Raw genomic sequence first — 20,103 nt, 5'->3', positions numbered from 1 at the left:
AACCAGGGGAAGGGAGCTGTGGCTTTTAAACAAAGGTCATGTTCTCATGCAGTATAAAAATGTTCTGTAATCCTAGAACACTCCCCAAATTTGATATAAAATACTCACACAGTGATGGAACTTTGGTGATTGCAGGCCATGTAAAGACATTAGTGATGATTCTTTATACCATACAATAAAAAAAAATTCAGAATGCAGAGGACACAGTCAATCTTGAGTTTGATAAAAGTCTCATGTACAATGTAGTTCATAAGTAACTGTGAAGATGTCCCTAACCCTTTCTGAAGCAGCTCCCTGAATTTCGAATTAAGACTTGGTGAAGATCTGTTGAAGGTCTTAGCAGCCACCTCTGTTGAGAGAGTCGCATAAACAGGAGGCAGCAAGCGGTGGAGGATGCTTTATTGCCCTGTGCCAGATGGCTAGAAATCCCCAGCATTTGGATGCCTGGTCCCCTTGTAATTAGCTATCAAAGGCACCATTGTTTTTTACTCTTTAACTCTAAAAGATATCTCTTTCTGTAACACACGCAGTGTATTCTTGTGGTAGGATAATTGTGCTAAAATCTGGTCATGCTGTGTGTTTTGGAAACATTGGTGAATCTGTCTCTCAAATACAGAAGTAATTAGTTCAGATCCACACCTCAAATAAAAATAACCCCAGAACTGGGTTAATTCTTCCTCTCCTAGAGAGGGAAATCAAAATTTTGATTTTCTTCTCCTAGTCTGCATGTGTTAATATAATTCCCAGCAACTACTGGAATTTTCCTCAGCTCATTTGGATATGGAAACGTCAGTTACATCCCCAGCTTCAGAACCAAGAACCATTCCTACCTAAATCTGCAAAGCTGCATCAAAATATTTTCTGATTTCTGACAAAATTCTTCTTTTTAATTTTAATTAATTATTTTTAAAACAATCTTTTCTCGCTTTACATAGCTATCCTAGTTCCCACTAGGGAAGCTAGAGAAAAGTCCTACTCTTGTCTCTTTGCAGAAGCTAAAGCTAAAAACAAACAAGCCAACTTCTTGTGTCTGCACAAGATGCTGAGTATAAATGTGGTTGAAGGCTTAGCTGGAAACATGTCACTTCTCCTGCTCAATTGAGGAAGAAACGGCGGGAAAAATGTAAGACAGAGAGTGTTGAAAAGGACTAAAAAATAATGTCATCCAAAAAGAACACAATCATGGCAACCCAAATCTATCTATTAGTAAAACTTTTGGGATTCACAACAAACAAGTCTATTAGTTTACATTTTCATGAAAATAGTGTCTCCTCTCACCAGAACAGTTGTTTTCAGTGTAATCTGACATACAGATCACTATAGTTGAAAGGAGAGTCTTCAATAAGGAAAACAAGAGAGCCAACGATGAGGACAGTAGCTTGAGAAACTGGGGTCACAACCCAGCTGTTATCGCTGTGAAGGGAAGACTTGACAGTATCTTTCAAGCTGACGGAGTGATGGAGACAGACAGTGTCATCTTTTCAAGTAGGTGGAACAGCTACCATCTATGCCTCTGACCTTTCCTGCTTAATAACTCTAAATCATCAACAGCCCCATGATACTTCAAATTATTGCAACAGCATGTATGCTTAGTATCAATGGAGAGAGTATGTGTCTCTTTGATAATGTCCCTTATTCCTCGAAACCCTCATTTCCACTCTATAAAGAAAAGCTGGTGTAAACTTGGAGAGACAGCCCATCAGTTAAAAGTACTTGCACAGCATTTGGGAGGCAGAGGCAGGCAGACAAATACTCACACACATAAAACAAAACAAAATTTAAGAAAACCCAAGGTTATATGTAAAATAAATCATGTATCATCTACTGTTTATAGTTTGATTTTTTTCTCAATAATAAAAAGACAAAAATGTTTACATATTGATCAAAATAATGCTGTAACATTATGTTAAGTTAATGCTACATAGATATATGAAAAACACAGTAGTTTATTGTCCTGTAAAATAGTTAATTTTTATATCTAGAAAAAGGAAAGATAATGGGAAGTACAAATAAAATTACTGCATGGGTTTCACTTTCCCTTGGGAGACAATCAACATTATTATTGGTCATATTTATCACCAGTACCAAATCAATTATGGATAATATTTGCAATCTCATTTGTGATTTGTTACACTACATGAATTGCTTCATAAAAGGGAACTCACTTTAGATTATATGTATCGTATTCAATGGAAGACTTGGGCACTGCCGAAATCATGTAAAGGAATCCGAGATGCTCATTCTCATGGATGATCTTGATGATCTGCAAAGGATCTCTAATGTTGGCTTTAACGACTTCCTCTCGGTCGTGGAAGATGTACTTAGGGTAAGTCGAAGACCTCTTTGCGAAGAGCCCTCTTCTCCCAATACTCGTGCGCTGCACTTTAGAAGGGGAAGGAGCGAACATTTCAGCAGAGGAGCGCTGGAGTTAAACAAAGACAACTGTATTAAACTCGAGTTTGTGCCAAAGGGAAAAAGAAAAAGGCAGAAAATCCCCTGAGAGGGGAACATTCTCCAGTGGAAAACTCTCAAACGATGCTTGAGGAGTGGCTTCTCAGTCACACCACCCCTCTGCGGCACAATAGCCCCGCTGCCTTTTCTCCTGTAACTCCGTGCACTTCTTCCCCTTGTGCTCTCTGGAGCCCCTGCGAGCTCATGCCCCGCCCCCTCAGCTGTGTTGTGTCTGAATCCCTCCAGCCTTAGCACTTAGTGACAACCTTGATGCTCTTTGAAGAATGCAGTCTTCCACAGCTGCCATCATGACCTGTAATGAACTTGACTTCCTTGTGGAGCTCAGGGACGGTCACAGTGAGTCCTGGAAACCATTGCTACAGCTCTTGGGAAGCATTTATTTTATTAATGAATACTCGCCTGTTTCGTGGACCAGGGCTTCTCAGATGTAAATGTACATGTGGATAAGAGGTGGGGAGTGGGCTTGTTTCAAAGGCAGGTTCTGATTCAGTCCTGCTGGGATGGAGCCTGGGATTCTGCATCTCTAACCTGCTCTCAGGAGTCCTGGAACTAACTAGTAGCTGGGTCGCATTGTGAGCCGGAAGGCCGAGCTCAAACCCCAATGCAGAATTTCAACAGCTTTCTGGGAGATCCATATTCTGAAAAAATATCATTCTCTTTCTCCTGGCATCTCCTTTTCTTCCACGTTTCTCTTTAACCCTTTTAGCAAATCCCTTCAATTACATCTAGCAACTGTGCATTGCTCAAAAGCTACCATTCTTTCCATGCAAGATGGCCACACGACTTCTCTTTTCTTCTTAACTCTCAGGTTGTGAGGCCCATTTTATACCAAATGAACAGTTTGTAATAAAGTCAGACATTATCCTGGCTCTGCTTCCATTGTCTCTTGAGAAGGAGCACGGTTTCTCTCGCCTCTATCTCTTTCTTAGTTATCTATAATGACTCATACAGCAGTTGTTGTGACCCCTGTGGGGGCCAAACAACCCTTTCACAGGGAAACACAGATATTTACACTATAGTCTATAACAGTAGCAAAATTACAGTTATAAAGTAGCAACAAGGAAATTTTATGGTTGGGGGTCACCATAGCATGAGGAACTGTATTAAAGGGTCTCGGCATTAGGAAGGTTGGGAACCACTGACTTAAAGTCATCCTCCGACAAGCCTTTCTTAAATTCATTCCAAGAGAACTGTATGGCAGTAAATCAGCTTTATAGTTTCCACTGACTTTAAGATATCTTTTGGTTCTGTCTTTGTCTCTACCTTTTGAAGTTACTATGTAGTCCAGCTGCCCTCACACTCACAGAGATCCACCTGCCTCTGCCTCCCAAGTGCTGGGGTTAATGGTGTGCACCACCTTTTATTGCCCTTCTTTAGAGTTTTCCAAGTTTCCCACTTTTGATATAAAAACTATTACAAATTACAAATAATTATATACAACATTTGGGACACCATTAACATGCAAGAAAATGTCAGAAGACAATAAAGGCATTAAAAATCTCTCCATGGTTTTTCAATCCTGTGCTCATTTTCTTCAGAAACATTCTATGTTCCCAATATGGACAACCTTATCTATATTCTTAGGGATTAAAAGTGAGTGAGCAACACCACATACGTGCCACTTTTCAAGATTGCTTAAGCATTTGGCATATCTTACCTGCTTCCTCTTCACGGCCTCTGGAGACTCCTGAATGGTAAGTGAAGACCTGTCAGTCATGCTCGGTGAGGGCTTAAGAATCCCAGATTTTATTAGTTGTTGTCGATTCTGTTCATAGGTGTATTCTGGCTGCATATGATCTTGGTAGACTTTCAGCACTGGCTTTGGGGAGTAAGAGATGGGGAAATCTTGTCAACATCTTTGCAGACGTCATTCTTCACTGCTGTTGAACCCTTGCCCTGTTGAAAATTGATCCCCTTTCCTCTAAGTTCCTATGCCAAGCCACAGTACTCCTGTATCCTGCTTTGGATCTGCTGCTCAAACAAGACTCTGATGCTTGGTGTCAACAAACACTTCTAGAATTAAGATTAAGAAAAGTTCAGAATGGTGAATCTCATACCCCTAGTTAACTGTGACCATTTTACTACCTCGCAACTGTTGGGAGCTAAAAGCAAACACAAACGTCTGTGTGGTGACTGAAACAGGACCAAGGCTCTAGAAAACACAAGGATGCCCAAAGATACCCAGCAGACACTCATTAGAAAGGAGGTCAATCTCTATCATGATTGGTCGTTGTCAAGTTGACACAAACCAGAGTCTCCTGGGAAGAGAGAACTCTTTTGAGGAATTGCCTCCATCAGAATGGCCTGTGGGCATGTCTATGGGGCATTTTCTTGACTAATGATTGTCATGGGAGGACCTAGACCACAGTGGAACAGGTTGACCTAGGAGGTATAAGAAAGGGCTGAACAAACTGTGGGGAGCAAACATTCTTTCTTCCGTTCCCACCCCGATCTCCTGCATGGCTTCCCGGGATGGTGGACTGCTACTTGTGAGTGAAAATAAACCCTTTGTTCTCCAGGTTGCTTAGTGTTTATCACAGCAACTGAAAGAAAAATTATGATAGTTTCTCAAAAATTTCTGTTTTGGGTGAAAATTATGAAACTGTAAATAATTATATTCAAAATACTGTTGCACCTTTTTCTTCTATGTAAGGGGGAAAATGAGAAGATGTGTACCTGGTAGAAGTGTGCTTTAAGATTTTTATCTACTGTGCAAGTTTTTCTGAATACAATTCCGAAAGCTATACACAACCTGTCTTTGTCACTGTTCTATTGCTGTGAGTGATCCTATGATCACAGCTGATTTGGGAGTCCCCTCTGTGTGCTGTGATTATCATTAATGAATAAAGAAACTGCCTTGGCCTGTTAATAGGGCAGAACTTAGGTAGGCAGGGAGGACTGGACTGAAAGCTGGGAGAAAGAAGGGCAGAGTCAGGGGACACCATGGAGTCGCTGCCACTGGAGATAGATGTGCTGAAACTTTGCTGGTAGGCCACGACCTCGTGGTGATGCACAGATTAATGGAAATGGGTTAAACTAAGATGTAAGAGTTAGTCAATAAGAAGTTAGAGCTAATGGGCCAAGCAGTGATTTAATGGATACAGTTTCTATATGGTTATTTTGGTTCTGGGCAGCGGAACAAACAAGTGGCTCCTTGCAACACACACAAACTCTTAGTTGGGGCTTTCTGACAGTTTCAGAGGATTAGTCCACTACCATCATCATGGGGACCACAGTAGCAGGCATGGTAGGGATGATGCTGGAGAAGTAGTTGAGAGCTATATGCTATTCACAGGCAGAAAGAAAGAAAGCCTGGGCTTGACATGGGCTTTTGAAACCTCAAAGCCCACCCCCAGTGACACTCTCTCCAACAAGGCCACCTCTACTCCAACAATACCACACCTCCTAATCCTTCTAATCCTTTCAAATAGTGCCATTCCCTGGTGACTACGTATTCAAATATAGGAGTCAGCGGGTGCCATCCTTATCCAAACCACTACACAGCCTCATCAATAATAAGTTTACCATGAGATTAGCTGTGGAAACTAGGTGTGAATCCTTCAAATTCCAGTCTCTAGGTGTTAGAGGCAGACTGAAGATGTCAGAGTAGTGTGACTCTAATAAGTTTTCGAAGATCTATACTAAGACAAAGTCCCAAATGGGGAGCAACTTCAGACTAGATTCAATGCAGGAAAAAATGAGCAGAACACAGAAAGCACACAGGGTTTTGTTTGTGTTGTGTTGTGTGTATACATACATGTTCAAGTCCATGTGTATGTTGATATGTTTATGGAGGCAGAGGGGAACTGTGGATGTTATTCCTCAGGTGCTATCCACCTCATTTTTGGAGACAGGACTCTCATTAGCTTGGGACTTGCCAAATAGACTAGGCTGAAACCTCCAGTTACAAATTGATTTAGTTACTAGGAAATAAAATCAGGAATATTAGAATTAATAATATTCATTATATAGCTTGAAAACAAAAGTTGAAAATTAAATGCGAGAATTTAAAAGGATATTACTTGCAATAAACAGAATTTTTTAAGTTTTAATATGTGTATGTGTCTGAGTGTGTGTGTGTATGTATGCTACATGTGTGTGGGTTCCCATAACAGCCAGAGGAGGTTTCTGAGATCCCTGGAGCTGGAGTTACAGGTGGTTGTGATAGGAATCAAACTCAGGTCCTTCAGAAGAGGAGCAAGTGCTCTTAACAGTTGAGTCATCTCTCCAGACCTCCAACAGGGCTTCTTTAAAAATAAGGATCAAAATCAAAACACTCCACAATCAATTTTATAAGAGAATGATAGGAGCTTATTATAGAAAAACAGCTAAACCACCAGAACAAAATTAAAGAATAAAAAGAGCCAAATGTGAATTGTGGGAAATATGACATGGAAGCATTTATAGATATATAAAATAGCTAAATAAAAATGTAACACTTCTTTTAATAGAAAGCATTAATTAAATGTGATATAAATTACATCAACATAATACTATTGTAAATCTGTTTGTCTAACAAAAATAGCATCCAGTGTGCAAATGAGTGGGTGTGCACACCCTCACCTCCATTAAAAGGCAGAGAAGTTTTTCTGGCGGGCAACCCAAAGCACTGTTCAAAGTTAGAAGTGTTTATATTGAAGGCAGAAGCAAGCGAATGACTGTAAGATCAAGGCCAGCCTAGTATGCATGGCAAATTCCACATCAGCCAGGGCTACATAGTTAGAGCCCATCTGAAGAAAACTCTGTGTGTGTGTGTGTGTGTGTGTGTGTGTGTGTGTGTGTGTGTGTGTGTGTGTATGTGACATGACTTACAAAATAACAATGCTAGGAATCAATCTTTATATCTGTATATGTACAAAGGAGCATTATACACCATAGGAAAGTAATACATCACAAAATAAGAAACAACCTAAATTCCCTTCCATTGGAAACCAGTTAATGGGTGTTTACTACGGTGCAGCTAGGCAACAGTATGCATCAGTCTGTTGGAAAAGAACCTTCATCTGGATGTGGTGGCAGATGTCTATAATAACAACATTCAGGAAGGCTGAGGCAAGTGGCCTTTGCTTTGCGCTCTATTTGTAGTGATATTTCATTTGCAGCTTAATTTAAAAAAAGCTTGCCTAGAGATCAAAAAGCAAAACAGCCAGCCACTGGCTCTTACCTCTATCTCAGTCTGAAATGGCGATCCTGCCTCCAGGAACCTCAGAATGAGACTGTGTCAGTGAGCTGTCTCTTCCCATTTTACATTCCTCTCTAGGGCTGGGATTAAAGGAGTTCACCATCGGGTTTCTATGGCAAACTAGTGTGACTACTGGAATTAAAGGTGTGTGTTACCACTGCCTGGTCTGTAAGGCTGACCAATGGGGCTATTTTACTCTCTGATCTTCAGGCAAGCTTTATTTATTAAAATACAAATGAAATATCACTACACTCCGTAGTAAGACCCCATCTAAGAAATAAGGTACCACCATATGCATGGGTTAGAATAATTTCTGCATGTGTTTAATTTAAATAGATACTCTAAGGGCTGGCAGGATGACTCAGTGGGTAAAGGCACTTGCTGCCAACCCTCAGGACCTGAGTTTGATCGCTGGGACCCACAGGTTGGAAGAGAAAACTGACTCCAGCAAGTTGTCTGCTCACCTCCACATGCGTGTGCAAGCTCACAAATACACATATATACAAAAATATAATTTAAAAACATATTCTCAAAAAGACAAGAGAAACTTTGGAGATCAGTATGCACTATAATAATCTTATTTTAAAGCCATCAGTCAGTAGAGCACTCAGCAGAGACAGTCAGATCTCTGTGAGTTCAGTGCCAGCCTTGTCCACATTGCAAGTTCCAGGATAGCCACGGCTACACAAAATTACCTCAAAAAAGATTTTCACACACACAAAATTAACGAATATGAGGCATATACTTTCATAAAACTTTGTCAGTGTGCATAAGACTTTTACTAGCATTAAATGTTACCTGAGAAATCCTCAAAATATACAATTAAATATCAGAATTACACAGAACCTTCTAGAGGATTTATCCACTAGGAAGCTTGGGTCATCATTGAGCTCCCAACTTAAACAGTGCCTAAAACTTCATATTTGTTGAACGAACATCTGTGTTATTTACAACGTTATATAAGCAAGTTCTTAATTAACTTTTGTTCTTTGTCACTCAAGAGTCTGGGATTCAGTCTGGTAAGGCAACTTCACAACTCCTTGTGTGTGTGAAAAGTGGCCCAAATGCCTGTTCTTGTCTTCGGGGGTGGTGTGTGTGTGTGTGTGTGTGTGTGTGTGTGTGTGTGTGTGGTTTTTCTGTTTTGAACTTACCAGAGGCTCCAGTTTTACAGGCTGCTGCCGCTTTCTTGTCTTCTCTTGGGCCCTTGTAGTGTGCTTGAAAGTCAGGGTTTGCAGTTCCGGTTCATTTTCCTTGCGGGTTGCATAATTCAGAATGCCTTTTGCCTTTATACTGTTTAGTTTGGCAAGCACAGGATTTTCTTCTTGCTGGCGTTGGACATTTTTCAGGTCAATTTCACTCTCTGGGGCTTGGAAAGCCATCTTTACTCCTACATGAATGGTGTAACACCCGATTCTGTGTTACCCCCTAGGTACAGTTCGCGTGCCTCTGTACCTTAAGCGAGTAGGGCAAGGGCCTGGAGATTGAAAGAACACATAAAGAGACCTGGGTCATTCAAAAGGAGATCAGCTGAATGCCGTTTATTCAACCTTGGGGAAATCCTTATATATCTAGCTGCTGCACAAGGATTTCCGCCCAAGCAGGTGATAAATTACCATGCCAAAGATGGAGTCAACAATGCCCTACAGCTAATCACCAGGCAGGGCAGGGGGGGGAAGCACAGGAACAAACAGAATGCTTTTTAGTTAGCTGACCAGAAACTGTCCTCAAGATGAACACCAGGAACAAGGGTAGACTTGGGCCCTACAAATGGGGTAAAGGAAGGGAAAGAAACTGAGATGTGGTGTTGAACAAAATTCCTGGGGAGAGTCGTAGGACGTGGAGAGAGGATTAAGGTCTAGGGACGACTGAACTCACCTGCTTCCGCCAAAGGAAACCAGCTAAAGCACTCAAAGTCTTCCCCAACAGAGTGCTTGAGCCAGAGGAATAAAAGCTGAGATGTATGCCTAGTCTTGAAGAAGGACTGGTCTGGGGACTGCACTGGCTTAGATTTGGAAGGATGAAGAGAAGGGCATTGATCATTAAATTTCTCAGACCTGAGTATGCAAAACATCTCCTAAGGAACTTGTTTTATTAAAAATGTAGCTAAGGGGCTGGGATGATGGCTGCGTCTACAAAATGCTGTTTCACAAGTATCTTAGGGTTTCTATTGCTGTGCTAAAACATTAACCAAAAGCAACTTGGGGCGGGGGGAAGGGTTTACTTCATCTTACAATTTGTAGGCCATCTTGAAGGGAAATGAGAGCAGGAACTCAAGGCAGGAATTGAAGCAGACACCACGGAGGAACACTGCTTGCTGACTTGCTCCTCATGGCTTACTCAGCCTGCTTTCTTATACAACCCAGGACCACCTGTATTTAGGGGTTGCACAGCCTCCAGTGGACTGGACCCTCACACATCAGTCATTAACCAAGAAAATGCTGGGCAGACAAGCCTATAGGCCAGCCTTATGGTGGTATTTTCTTGATTGAGAGCCCTTTCCAAATGGTTCTAGCTTGTATCAATCAAGTTGATAAAAAGCCAAACAGGACAACAAGCCTGAGGACTTGAGTTTACATCTCTAGCACGCGCGTGAAAAGAAGTGCTGCATGCAACCCCAGCATTGGGGAGTAGTGGCAGACAGGTGGATCCCAGGGCTTGCTGGCCAGCCAAGTTAGCCAAGCTCCAGATTCAGTAAGAGACACTGTCTCAAAATACAGTGTGGGAGCTGGTGGTGCTGGTAGTGGTGGTGCACACCTTTAATCCCAGCACTTCGGAGGCAGAAGCAGATGGATCTCTGTGAGTTCGAGCCAGCCTGGTCTACAGAGCAAATTCCCGTCAGCCAAGGTTATACAGAGAAACCCTGTCTTGGAAAAAAAAAACCTAAATAGATAAATAAATAAATTAAATTAAATAAAACACAAAAACAGAGTGGAGAAGCAGTTGGGGAAGATAGGCCAATGTCAATCTCTTAGCCTCCCATGTGCATATGCAAGGGTACACATATAGATGTATACACACACACACATCATGTAGTACAAAATGTCTTGAACCAGGTGTTGACATACCTACGTTTTAACCTAGCTCAGTGACAATAAGAATCAATCAAAAGCCCCTTATGTAATTTTAACTTCTCAAGTAACCCCATTAAAAACGAGAGGTCTCGATCTTAATAATGTGCTTTACCTAGCAACCAAACTATCATTTCAATACATAATGATGCTGTGGGATGCAGGGTCATATTTAATTTTTCCGCGTGCATTTTATATCTGGTGTCTAGGAACTGTCCTATTGGTCAGGATAAGTCTAGATTGGTCAGTGTAAGGTACAGGGTAAGCCTGACATCTCTAGTCCTCACTTTCCAGTCCCCGGGGGTAGTAAGCTACCACCGAATTCATCCTCTCTGAGATTTTCCATCGCTGGGGAGGCGATGCTGAGTGTCTGGCTCCACCCAGGGCTCCACTGGACTCACCCAGCGTTCCTGGACTCAACAGCAGCCGTTCCTGAGGGGTCTCCAGAGGCCGACGCAAGTGGTCCTGGGACAGAAAGCTGAGTCCCAGGAGGAAATGTTTCCCGTTGCGTAGCAACCACTGGGCTTCCAAGGACGCTCGCTACGCCTGGGAGGAGCCGGTCGCCGCTGTCGTGCCGTGGCTCTCCTCAGCACTCCTCCAGGAGCGCGCCAAGTAATTGGGCCAATCAGCGTTTCCGGAGCGTTGACGTCACTAGTTGGCAGGGAGCGGGAATCCACTCGGAGGATTGCTCCTCTGGGATGGGATTAAATCTCTGGCTGTGTAGAAAGCAGGCATAGGAGGTCTGGTCGTTTTGTATGTTCTCTCGTTAGTGGACGGTCCATGATCGTTGACCCAACCTCGAACAAAAATCTGTTGTTTCTCAAGAGGCCCGAGTCTGACTTGACGTTCGCCCACAACTTTAAAATCCCGAGGTGAAAGAAACGAGTCTCAGGAGAAGGCTAGGTGGACTGCTGAAGCCCTTTCACAAGCCTTGAACCACTGTCTCGCCGGTTGGCAGAGACTTGTTTTCAACCTTCGCTACAAAAATGTAATCACCGCTGGCAATACCTTCTTTGTCTCTTCCCTCCGCTACGGTCTTTGCATCTTCGGTGGCGACCCCCTAAGTGAAACTGAGCAGACAGCGGCACGCACGTACCGCATATGGCATGCTGGTTTGATCCCACCTAACTCCAAGAGGATTATCTGGAGCTGGAGTGTAGATTCAGATCACTCAATCTAACCCACCTCCCCTAGCACAGCATCTGAGTATGGAGCTGGCATTAGTCTCTTGCCTCGCGAAGTTTTCAGGAAACGTGTGTGTTTGGGGGAAGGGGGCTAGCGGGGGATGTCCTACAGCGTGTATGTGGAGAAGAGAGGACAATTTACAAAAGTTCAGCTCCCTCCTACCACTGTGTGGATGACAGGGATGAAAGTCGGGTCACCAGGCTTGGCAGCAGGTGCCTTTATCCATTGAGCGACCTCACTGGCCCTAGGGAGTATTTAAAAAGTATGTATTTTTAAAGTTGGCAACCTGGCTTTTTAGAAGTTCATAAAATGAACATCACACGTTTTATGAATGCCCACTAATTTAGCAGCAAAGGTATTAACGAAGGCCTGATGTTAGGAAAAAAATAAACAAGAAAAGACTCTTAGGCACGCTAAGGTGTCTAAGCAACATGGTGCTTGGCGTGAGAACTTCAGCCCTGGACCCAAGGCAGATCTCTGGAATGCCCCAGAGCCTCTAACTCTCGGCCCATCTCCTCCCACTCTTCGGCATTTTGCACCTGCATAGGGTGCCTTCCCTTCCCAGGCCTTCAGTTCTCCAGCAGGAACAGGCTGTACAGCATGTGCTCAAGAGGCTTCCGGGCAGGTAGGATTTTGGGCTCAATCCAGTGTTGGGACTTTAGTGCTTCATTCTGCCTTTCCTGGAGTCTTGTAGAGTGTGACACACACACACACACACACACACACACACACACACACACACAGAGAGAGAGAGAGAGAGAGAGAGAGAGAGAGAGAGAGAGAGAGAGAGAAGCCGCGTGTGTCAGAAGGCTGAGGTGCCACACTGCGCTTTCGCTGCTCACAACAGAAATTTGCACTCTGCCCCATTTGGCAGCTTGTCTGGACATCAGCTGGCCTCGAGGCTCTCAGCCTGGATTCTCCAGGGCACCCTGGCCTGCTGTTTATTTACAGCTTGTTCAAAACAGTTTGCCACTCTGTATAAAGTGCTAGCATTTGTTTAAGTTGGCTTTTTTTTGGTGGTGGTGGGGGGCATAGCTTGTTTTGCTGTTGTTTCTATTTCTAGAATTAAAAATTTTTTAAATTAAAAATACTGGTTCTCCACTTTAAACGACTCCTTTTGTAAGCATATGGTCTTGTCTTTGCAGATAATATGCTGAGTCAGGAGGCAGAGGCAGCAATTTCAAGAGTTCAAGGTCATTGTTGATTATATGGAGACGTTCATTAACCTGGGATCCCTTCAACTACGTCCCAAACTTAGTCAATAAGATAAGATATACAATAGAGTTCAAGACTTAGAATGTAAGAGATAATGCAAAATATCTCACTATTTTTATATTGATTACATGCTACAGTGATAATATTTTAGGTAAATTGTGTTAAATAAAATATATAATTAAAATAAAGAACATAGTGTGTTAACACCAATGGATTTTTTTCTTTTAAAAATTACATAGACGAAGGGGGGTTTGGGGAGATGGCTCAGTGGTTAAGAGCACTGGCTGCTCTTCCAGAGGTCCTGAGTTCAATTTCCAACAACCACATGGTAGCTCACAACCATTCCCTAGTGGGATCTGTTGCCCTCCTCTGGCATGCAGGTGCACATGCAGAACATTTATACAAAAATATAAACTTAAAAGTTACATATACATTTTATTGATTTATTTATCTGTTTCTTTTGTGTGTGTGTGTTTGTCATGGCACACATGTAAAAGTTAGAGGACAACATTTTAAAATTGGTTCTCTTCTTTCACTGTGTGGATCCTGGGGACCAAGCTACAAGTTGCCAGACTTAGTGGCAAGCACTTTTATCCTCTGAGATAACTAACCATACCCACTAATGGTTCTAAAATTTATGAAATTATGCTGTTTGGGTGCAATGAAAAGCGGAATTGCCTATATTGACATTATTTTGAAGTACATCAAGTATTCTTTTTAATTTTTAACTTTTATTTTATGTGTATGAATGCTTTGCTGCCATGTATGACTATGCACCACATGGGTGCCCACAGAGGTCAGAAGAGGGCATCAGCTCCCCTGGATCTGGAGTTAGAGATGGTGATGAGCTGCCCCGTGGATGCTGGGCATCAAACCTGGATCCTCTGGAAGAACGGCCACTTAACCACTTAATCTCTCCAGCTCCTGTATTCATATTTTTATAATGTGACAAAATTAATTTTTGGAGGTACATCAAGCCTAAAAATACATAAACTGCATTGGTTTCTCGGGCTTTGGAGATAAAATGGTACTGGCTTTCACTGAGAATCTGAGGGGACGGGGGTATCCTGTGGCTAGCCGGTTTTCGATGTATATTTTCTGCCATTCACTTCCCAGCCCCCTCACTGGCTGCAATATCTTCATCTTCAAATCTTTTGGGGGGGTGGAGGTGGGGTATGTTTATTATAAAAGGAAAAAACAAAACTCCATAGGATTCCTAAGGAGGGAAGGAATATTCTGCTGGGAGAGAAGACACTAATGTTTTAACTCCAGGCCTGTCCTCAGTTCCTCCCAGAGCAAACTGGAAGGAGACACTGACGCAAACAGGCAGTTCTGCAAAGTTAGAAACCCTACTCTACAGAGTTGATTAGAAGCTGAACTTGCTTTACAAAATTTAATATATCAAAAGGCCTGCTTTAGTGACATGCTAGTCCCACCGAGAAATAATCCCCACCCACCCCCCGTCAGTAACAATGTTCAAGTTGACCAGCCAACTCATACCTCTAACTCGTGTGTGGATATATATGCATCTTAGCCTAAGCATGGGATCAGGTGGTGGCAAACACTGGCATCCCACCTGCTACCTGTCCAGCATCTGCTCCTGCAGAGTGGGCAGGGAAACCCTATGTAGTAATGAAGAAGCTGAGCCCCAGATAAGCAGCATTCCTGGTACTTCATCCCCATCCCTGCTCAAGAGATCCTTCCTTCCAACCAAGCTCTTCACTTAAACTTGGCAAACCCAGGGATGAGGGTGGTTTTCTCAATTAGAAAGACACATATATCCACACATCCATATATATAACTTTTTTGTTTTTACATTTAAATATAAAAATACTACTCTGCTCTTTGTTATAAATGGAGGACCAAGAACTAAGAACCTTTTCTTCTGTTACAGCAGGGCTGTCCCTCAGGCGACACACTGAGCTGTCTTCATGGAGGGCATAAACTCCCCCAAGCAAGGGAAATACGGTACAAGGGAGCACCCTCCAACTGCTCCTCACCTAACTTCCACTGGGAACAGAAAGTCGGTTTTACCAGAAGAACTAACAGCTCTCCACCAACAGGGAATCGTCAATCCAAGCAGTGGACCTGTGCTTTCAACTATCCTGAAGAAAAATTCCTTCTCTCACAAATATACCGGCTCTGTGACAGCTATGCCTACTGGACATGCATTCCTGATGAGATGAAGCAGTGGTTACCTTCCCTTCCCCTCCCTCCTCCCCCACTAAAAAGCTAGATAGAAAAGAAAGATGAGGGGTGGGTGTGTAGAGATTAAGAACTTGACCCCTCTATTCTGACCAATGAAAGCAAGATTAACTGAGCAAGAGGAATAAAAAGACCTTGATATTCTATCCTTTGAGTTACAGTGAGGTCAGCTGGGACAGGAAAGAGTTGGAGTGGGATGATTAGGAAGGGCTCAGGATCACTCAAAGCCTAGTCCACTTAGTTCTTGTATTGGAACGGCTCGTCGCCAGTCTCGTTAAGAAGGCAAGTGCGGACAATGGCCTCTGTCACGGCAAAGGGGTCACAGTTGGCAGAAGGGCGACGGTCTTCAAAGTAGCCCCTCTTCTCCTGGCCGACAGTCCGGGGAATGTGGATGCTGGCATTGCGGTTGGCAACACCAGCAGAAAAGTCGTTGATGTTGGAGGTTTCATGGAATCCAGTCAGGCGCCAGGCATTGTCCAGGCCACCCTTGGGATCGTAGGTGCGAATGTGGTACTGGTCCCGCTTGCTTAGTTTCTCAATGGGCTCCTCAATGTACTTCAGATCGTTCTCCTCCCGCATGGCCTTGGTGCTAAAGTTGGTGCAGCCAGCACCGTTCCAGTTCCCAGGAATGGGCTTGGGATCAAAGGTTGCTATCACCCCGAAGTCTTCACATACACGATGCAAGATGAAACGGGCCACCCAGAGATGATCTCCCATGCGGATTCCTTCACAGGGTCCTATTTGGAATTCCCACTGGGCAGGCATGACCTCGGCATTTGTTCCTGTAATCTTGACTCCAGCAGACAAGCAGGCCCAGTAGTGAGCCACAATGATGTCCCTGGCATAGGCTTTGTCTGCTCCCACACCACAGTAGTATGGATCTTGGGGCCCAGGGAAGCCATTTTTGGAAGGCCAACCAAAAGGGTGTCCGTCTGTTCCCATGAGGGTATATTCCTGCTCCATTCCAAACCAGGGGTGCTGGTTGCTCACCATGTCCATTATCCTTTTACAGGTGTGTCTTAGATTGGTCTCTGCAGGCTTCCTGTTGTTCTTGAAAACTTCACAGAACACCAACTTGTTGGGCTCCTTGCGAAAGGGGTCCCGAAACATGGCAACCGGCCTGAGATACATGTCACTGTTGGAGCCCTCAGACTGAAAGGTATTAGAGCCGTCGAAATTCCACTTGGGTAATTCTTCTACACCCTTGGGCTCGCAGTCCAGGGTGCGGGTCTTGCAGCACAGCCCTTCGCCGGTCCCATCAACCCAGATATATATGGCCTGGACTTTCTCACCGTGGAGCAGGGACATGTACATTTGCTTGATGCTTTTGTTCAGGTGGGAACTTACTGAGGTGGCCATGGTGGAAGGTGTTCTTAGTGGTGGCCGGCGGGATGATGGATGGGGTGGACAGACAGGCCACGAGAGCGAGGCTAAGAGAGCGGAGAGGAGATCGGTGTGGGGCTCAGTCGGTGCGCTCAACTCCCATTCTCGGCTCTGCCTTCAAATCCTTTTTATGTGGCTGTGTCTTCTTAATCATGGTTGAGCCAGAAAAAATACATCTATGTATTGGTGGCACCGTGGGCAAACCTGTGGCTGCCAGAGTCCTGAAAGAGGCTATGGAGCAGCTGCAGCAACAGCTGCCGTCTGTGTAAGTGTTTCCTACACTTTCTTTCAGCTTTTAAAACTATATAAAATAAATATGAAATATGTATGAGACCTTATTTCTCAGACCTAAGGGCAGCCTGATACCTGTTGGTCAACATTTCCTCATTTCTACCTACCCATCCCCCCCTCAAAAAAAAAAAAAGCTAGCTGGTTTTTTTTTTTTGAGTTGCTAAATGAGATTTTTAGAAAATACCCAGGGTGTCCTAGCTAGTTTTAACTGTCAACTTGGCACAACCACCTGACACAGTCATCTGAGAAGAGAGTCTCAGTTGAGGGACTACCCAGATCGATTGGCCTGTGAGTGTGTCAGCGGAGAGAATGTCTTGAGTGTTAATTGATGCAACAGGGCCCAGGATGGTGGGCGACGCCATCCCCTGTACAGGTGGTCCCAAGCTATGTAAGAAAGCCAGAGAATCATGAATCTAATCAGGCCACCAGGAAGTGCTCCTCCATGGTTTCTGCTTCCAGGGATTCTAGGCATTGAACTCAAGTCCTTCCTCATGCTTGCAGAGTAAGCACATTGCCAACTGAGATAATATGCCAGCCTCCTCCTCTAGTGATCCCCTGCCTCAGGAAAAACATAATCACTGTACTGGGTAGTTCTACGTCAACTTGACACAATCTAAAGTCATCTGAGAGGAGGGAAACGCGACTGAGAAACTGCTTACATAAGATCCAGCTGTAGGGCATTTTCTTAATTAGTGATTGATATGCGAGGGTCCAGTCCATTGTGGGTGGGGCCATCCCAGGCTGGTAATCCTGGGTTCTATAAGGAAACAGGCTGAGCAAGCCAGGGTTAGCAAGCCAGTAAGCAGCACTCCTCCATGGCCTCTGCACCAGCTCCTGCCTCCAGGTTTCTTCCCTTCTTCAGTGCCTGTCCTGACTTCCTCCAGTGATGAACAGTAATAGGGAAACATAAGCCAAATAAGTTGCTTTTGGCCATGGTGTTTCAACCCAGCAACAGTAATGGTAACTAAGACATTTTGTGTGAATTGCTCCCTGGCCTGATTATTTAATTCTCTATAACTTTATGATCACTTTTTTTCTTACCCACAGACGTGGTTCTTAAGCAGAATCACCCACAGAGACATCTGCTGCTCCGGACGCCACTTTCAGATTCTATCTACTAGGTCTGCAGAAGCCTGGAAATCTGTATGCTTGTCTGTGGCTGAAAGTGGAACACTAAACTATGCGTTCTGTCAATTGTATTGTAATATGTATGACTGGGGACAGAGAGATGGCTCAAAGGTTAGGAGTGCCATCTTGGTGTGGAATTTCCTCTCGTGTGGTGAAAACGTCTTAGAAGTAGGCAGTGGTGGTGTCTGTGCAAGTGAGAATAAACTTAAAATACCCCTGCTTGTGAAAAACAAAACCAAACCAGTAGCTGGGCAGGTGCTGTGTTCTGACTGGGTCCCTGCAGACTGAATGCGCTTGCTCTCACTTGTGCCTTCTGCTCCCCACATCTCTTTAGACTTGAATCTCTGGGCTCTAGTCACTCTCTGTTGCTGTGACAAAACACTCTGACCCAAAGCTGCTTTGGGAGAGAAGGAGAATCCCTTGTAATCCTTGTGTTGGGGAGGCAGAGGCAGGAAGATCCCTGGGATTCTCTGGCCAGTCAGCTTAGCTTAACCAGTGAGCCAGTGAGAGAGAGATCATTCCTCCAAGGGGGACAGTGCCTGAAAAATAACACCCATGGAACACGCGCTCGCGCGCGCGTGCGCACACACACACACACACACTCACTCACACACTCACACACTCACACACACACGCGTGTGCTCACACACAAATAAGACTTTACTTTTGTAAGTACTGATGACAGATAAACTCAGGAATTATATGGAAGAAAGCCTTGAATGTTCCCGAGATATATCTATATGATAGCCTTTGTTGTTACGTATTTTAAAACAAAGACCTTTCCTCAGCTGCCACCAAGGTGCTCGATTGGTCATTTCTGAGGAAGCTAAGGCCGCGTTGGGGTGAAGTCTTCATCCTGTGACCAGCACTGTGAGGGCAGTCGGTCACATGGCCTTCATCTTTGAATTCTCTGCATTCCCCCCTTATCCTGCACGACCACGATGAGGACAAGGTAATGTCTCAGAGGATAAGATCAATGCCCTCATCAGAGTAGCTGGTGTCAATGCTGAACTTTATGACCTGTCTTGTTTGCCAAGGCCTTGGCCAATGTCAACATTGGGAGCTTCATCTGTGGTGTAGGGGCTGATGGGCCCGCTCCAGCAGCTGAAGCCATGTCATAAGGCAGCCTGCCCACTAAACCACTGCTGCCCCAGCTGAGGAGAAGGTGGGAGCAAAGAATGAAGACTCCAAGGAGTCTGAAGATGACACTGTCTTTAGTCTTTTGCACTAAATCTTCTAACACATCCAATAAAAGCTGAACCTGTTGCTGGACTGACCTCGGTTGTATGCCACAAGCACAGGTTCTTGAGATTTCAAAAATAAAATAAGAAACAAAGAAACAAAGACCTTATGCTATTTTAACAACCAGAAAAGTAACTAGGTGTAAAACTGGCACAAGAAAGTACAAACTTTGGCAGAGGCCAGGGTGGAATGGATTGGGAACAACATAATTAACCTTCAGTGAAAAGAATTACCAGGAGATGGTCCGGTGGTTAAGCAGGCTTGCCGCCAAGCCTGACAACCCAAACCCACTCAGGGGAAGGAGAGAACCAACTTCTGCAAGTTATCCTCCCCGCATACATACGCAAAATAAATAAAATTTGAAAACTTTTAAAAGAATGTCTCTGTTCTATGAAGATAAAAGGAAAACAGCAGGTGAACTGAACAAATTGGAAGATTTAGGGCCAGAGTATATTCTCCTGATGAAGCAGGGGCTACAGTCAGCTGTTGAGAAGGATAGAACAAAGGTGTCGTATAAAGGCAACGGAGGACTTAAATTTCAGGTCCTGTGAACTGCTTGAAATTGTGTTCAATATATATATATATATATATATATATATATATATATATATATATATATATGAATGATCAATTCTCGGAGGAGTGTTTGATCTGTTCTTCCTCAGAACTGGAAACGTGGCCTCTTAAAATTAGCTGCCCTTAGCTTTGAAGGTGGGAAGGTGCCTGGCTTAA

General features: G+C 43.8%; 2 protein-coding genes across 2 annotated transcripts in view; both read right to left on the bottom strand.

Annotated features, from left to right (window-relative positions):
• Dnah6 (dynein axonemal heavy chain 6) overlaps nt 1-11,240 on the bottom strand; it is a 182,621-nt gene extending 171,381 nt beyond the window's left edge. The window contains exons 1-4 of the mRNA XM_075983804.1: nt 11,124-11,240; nt 8,806-9,128; nt 4,130-4,291; nt 2,166-2,422 (exon numbers count right to left, since the gene is read on the bottom strand). Coding sequence (XP_075839919.1) covers nt 2,166-2,422; nt 4,130-4,291; nt 8,806-9,033 — 647 coding nt within the window. The 5' untranslated portion in view covers nt 9,034-9,128; nt 11,124-11,240. The remainder of the gene's footprint in view (nt 1-2,165; nt 2,423-4,129; nt 4,292-8,805; nt 9,129-11,123) is intronic.
• A 3,058-nt stretch (nt 11,241-14,298) lies between these two features.
• LOC142856386 (glutamine synthetase-like) lies at nt 14,299-16,820 on the bottom strand. Its single transcript, XM_075983803.1, has one exon. The coding sequence runs from the start codon at nt 16,684-16,686 to the stop codon at nt 15,565-15,567; it is 1,122 nt and encodes a 373-aa protein (XP_075839918.1). The 5' UTR covers nt 16,687-16,820; the 3' UTR covers nt 14,299-15,564.
• Between the last annotated feature and the right edge of the window lie 3,283 nt (nt 16,821-20,103).

The sequence above is a fragment of the Microtus pennsylvanicus genome, chromosome 8 (assembly GCF_037038515.1).
Source record: "Microtus pennsylvanicus isolate mMicPen1 chromosome 8, mMicPen1.hap1, whole genome shotgun sequence".
Taxonomy (NCBI): Eukaryota; Metazoa; Chordata; class Mammalia; order Rodentia; family Cricetidae; genus Microtus; species Microtus pennsylvanicus.
The sequence above is the reverse complement of the archived record's forward strand: the minus strand, read 5'-3'. Positions and strand labels throughout refer to the sequence as shown.

Coding starts and splice junctions, on each gene's coding strand:
- LOC142856386 (XM_075983803.1), bottom strand. CDS start 16,686: ATGGCCACCTCAGTAAGTTCCCACCTGAACAAAAGCATCAAGCAAATG.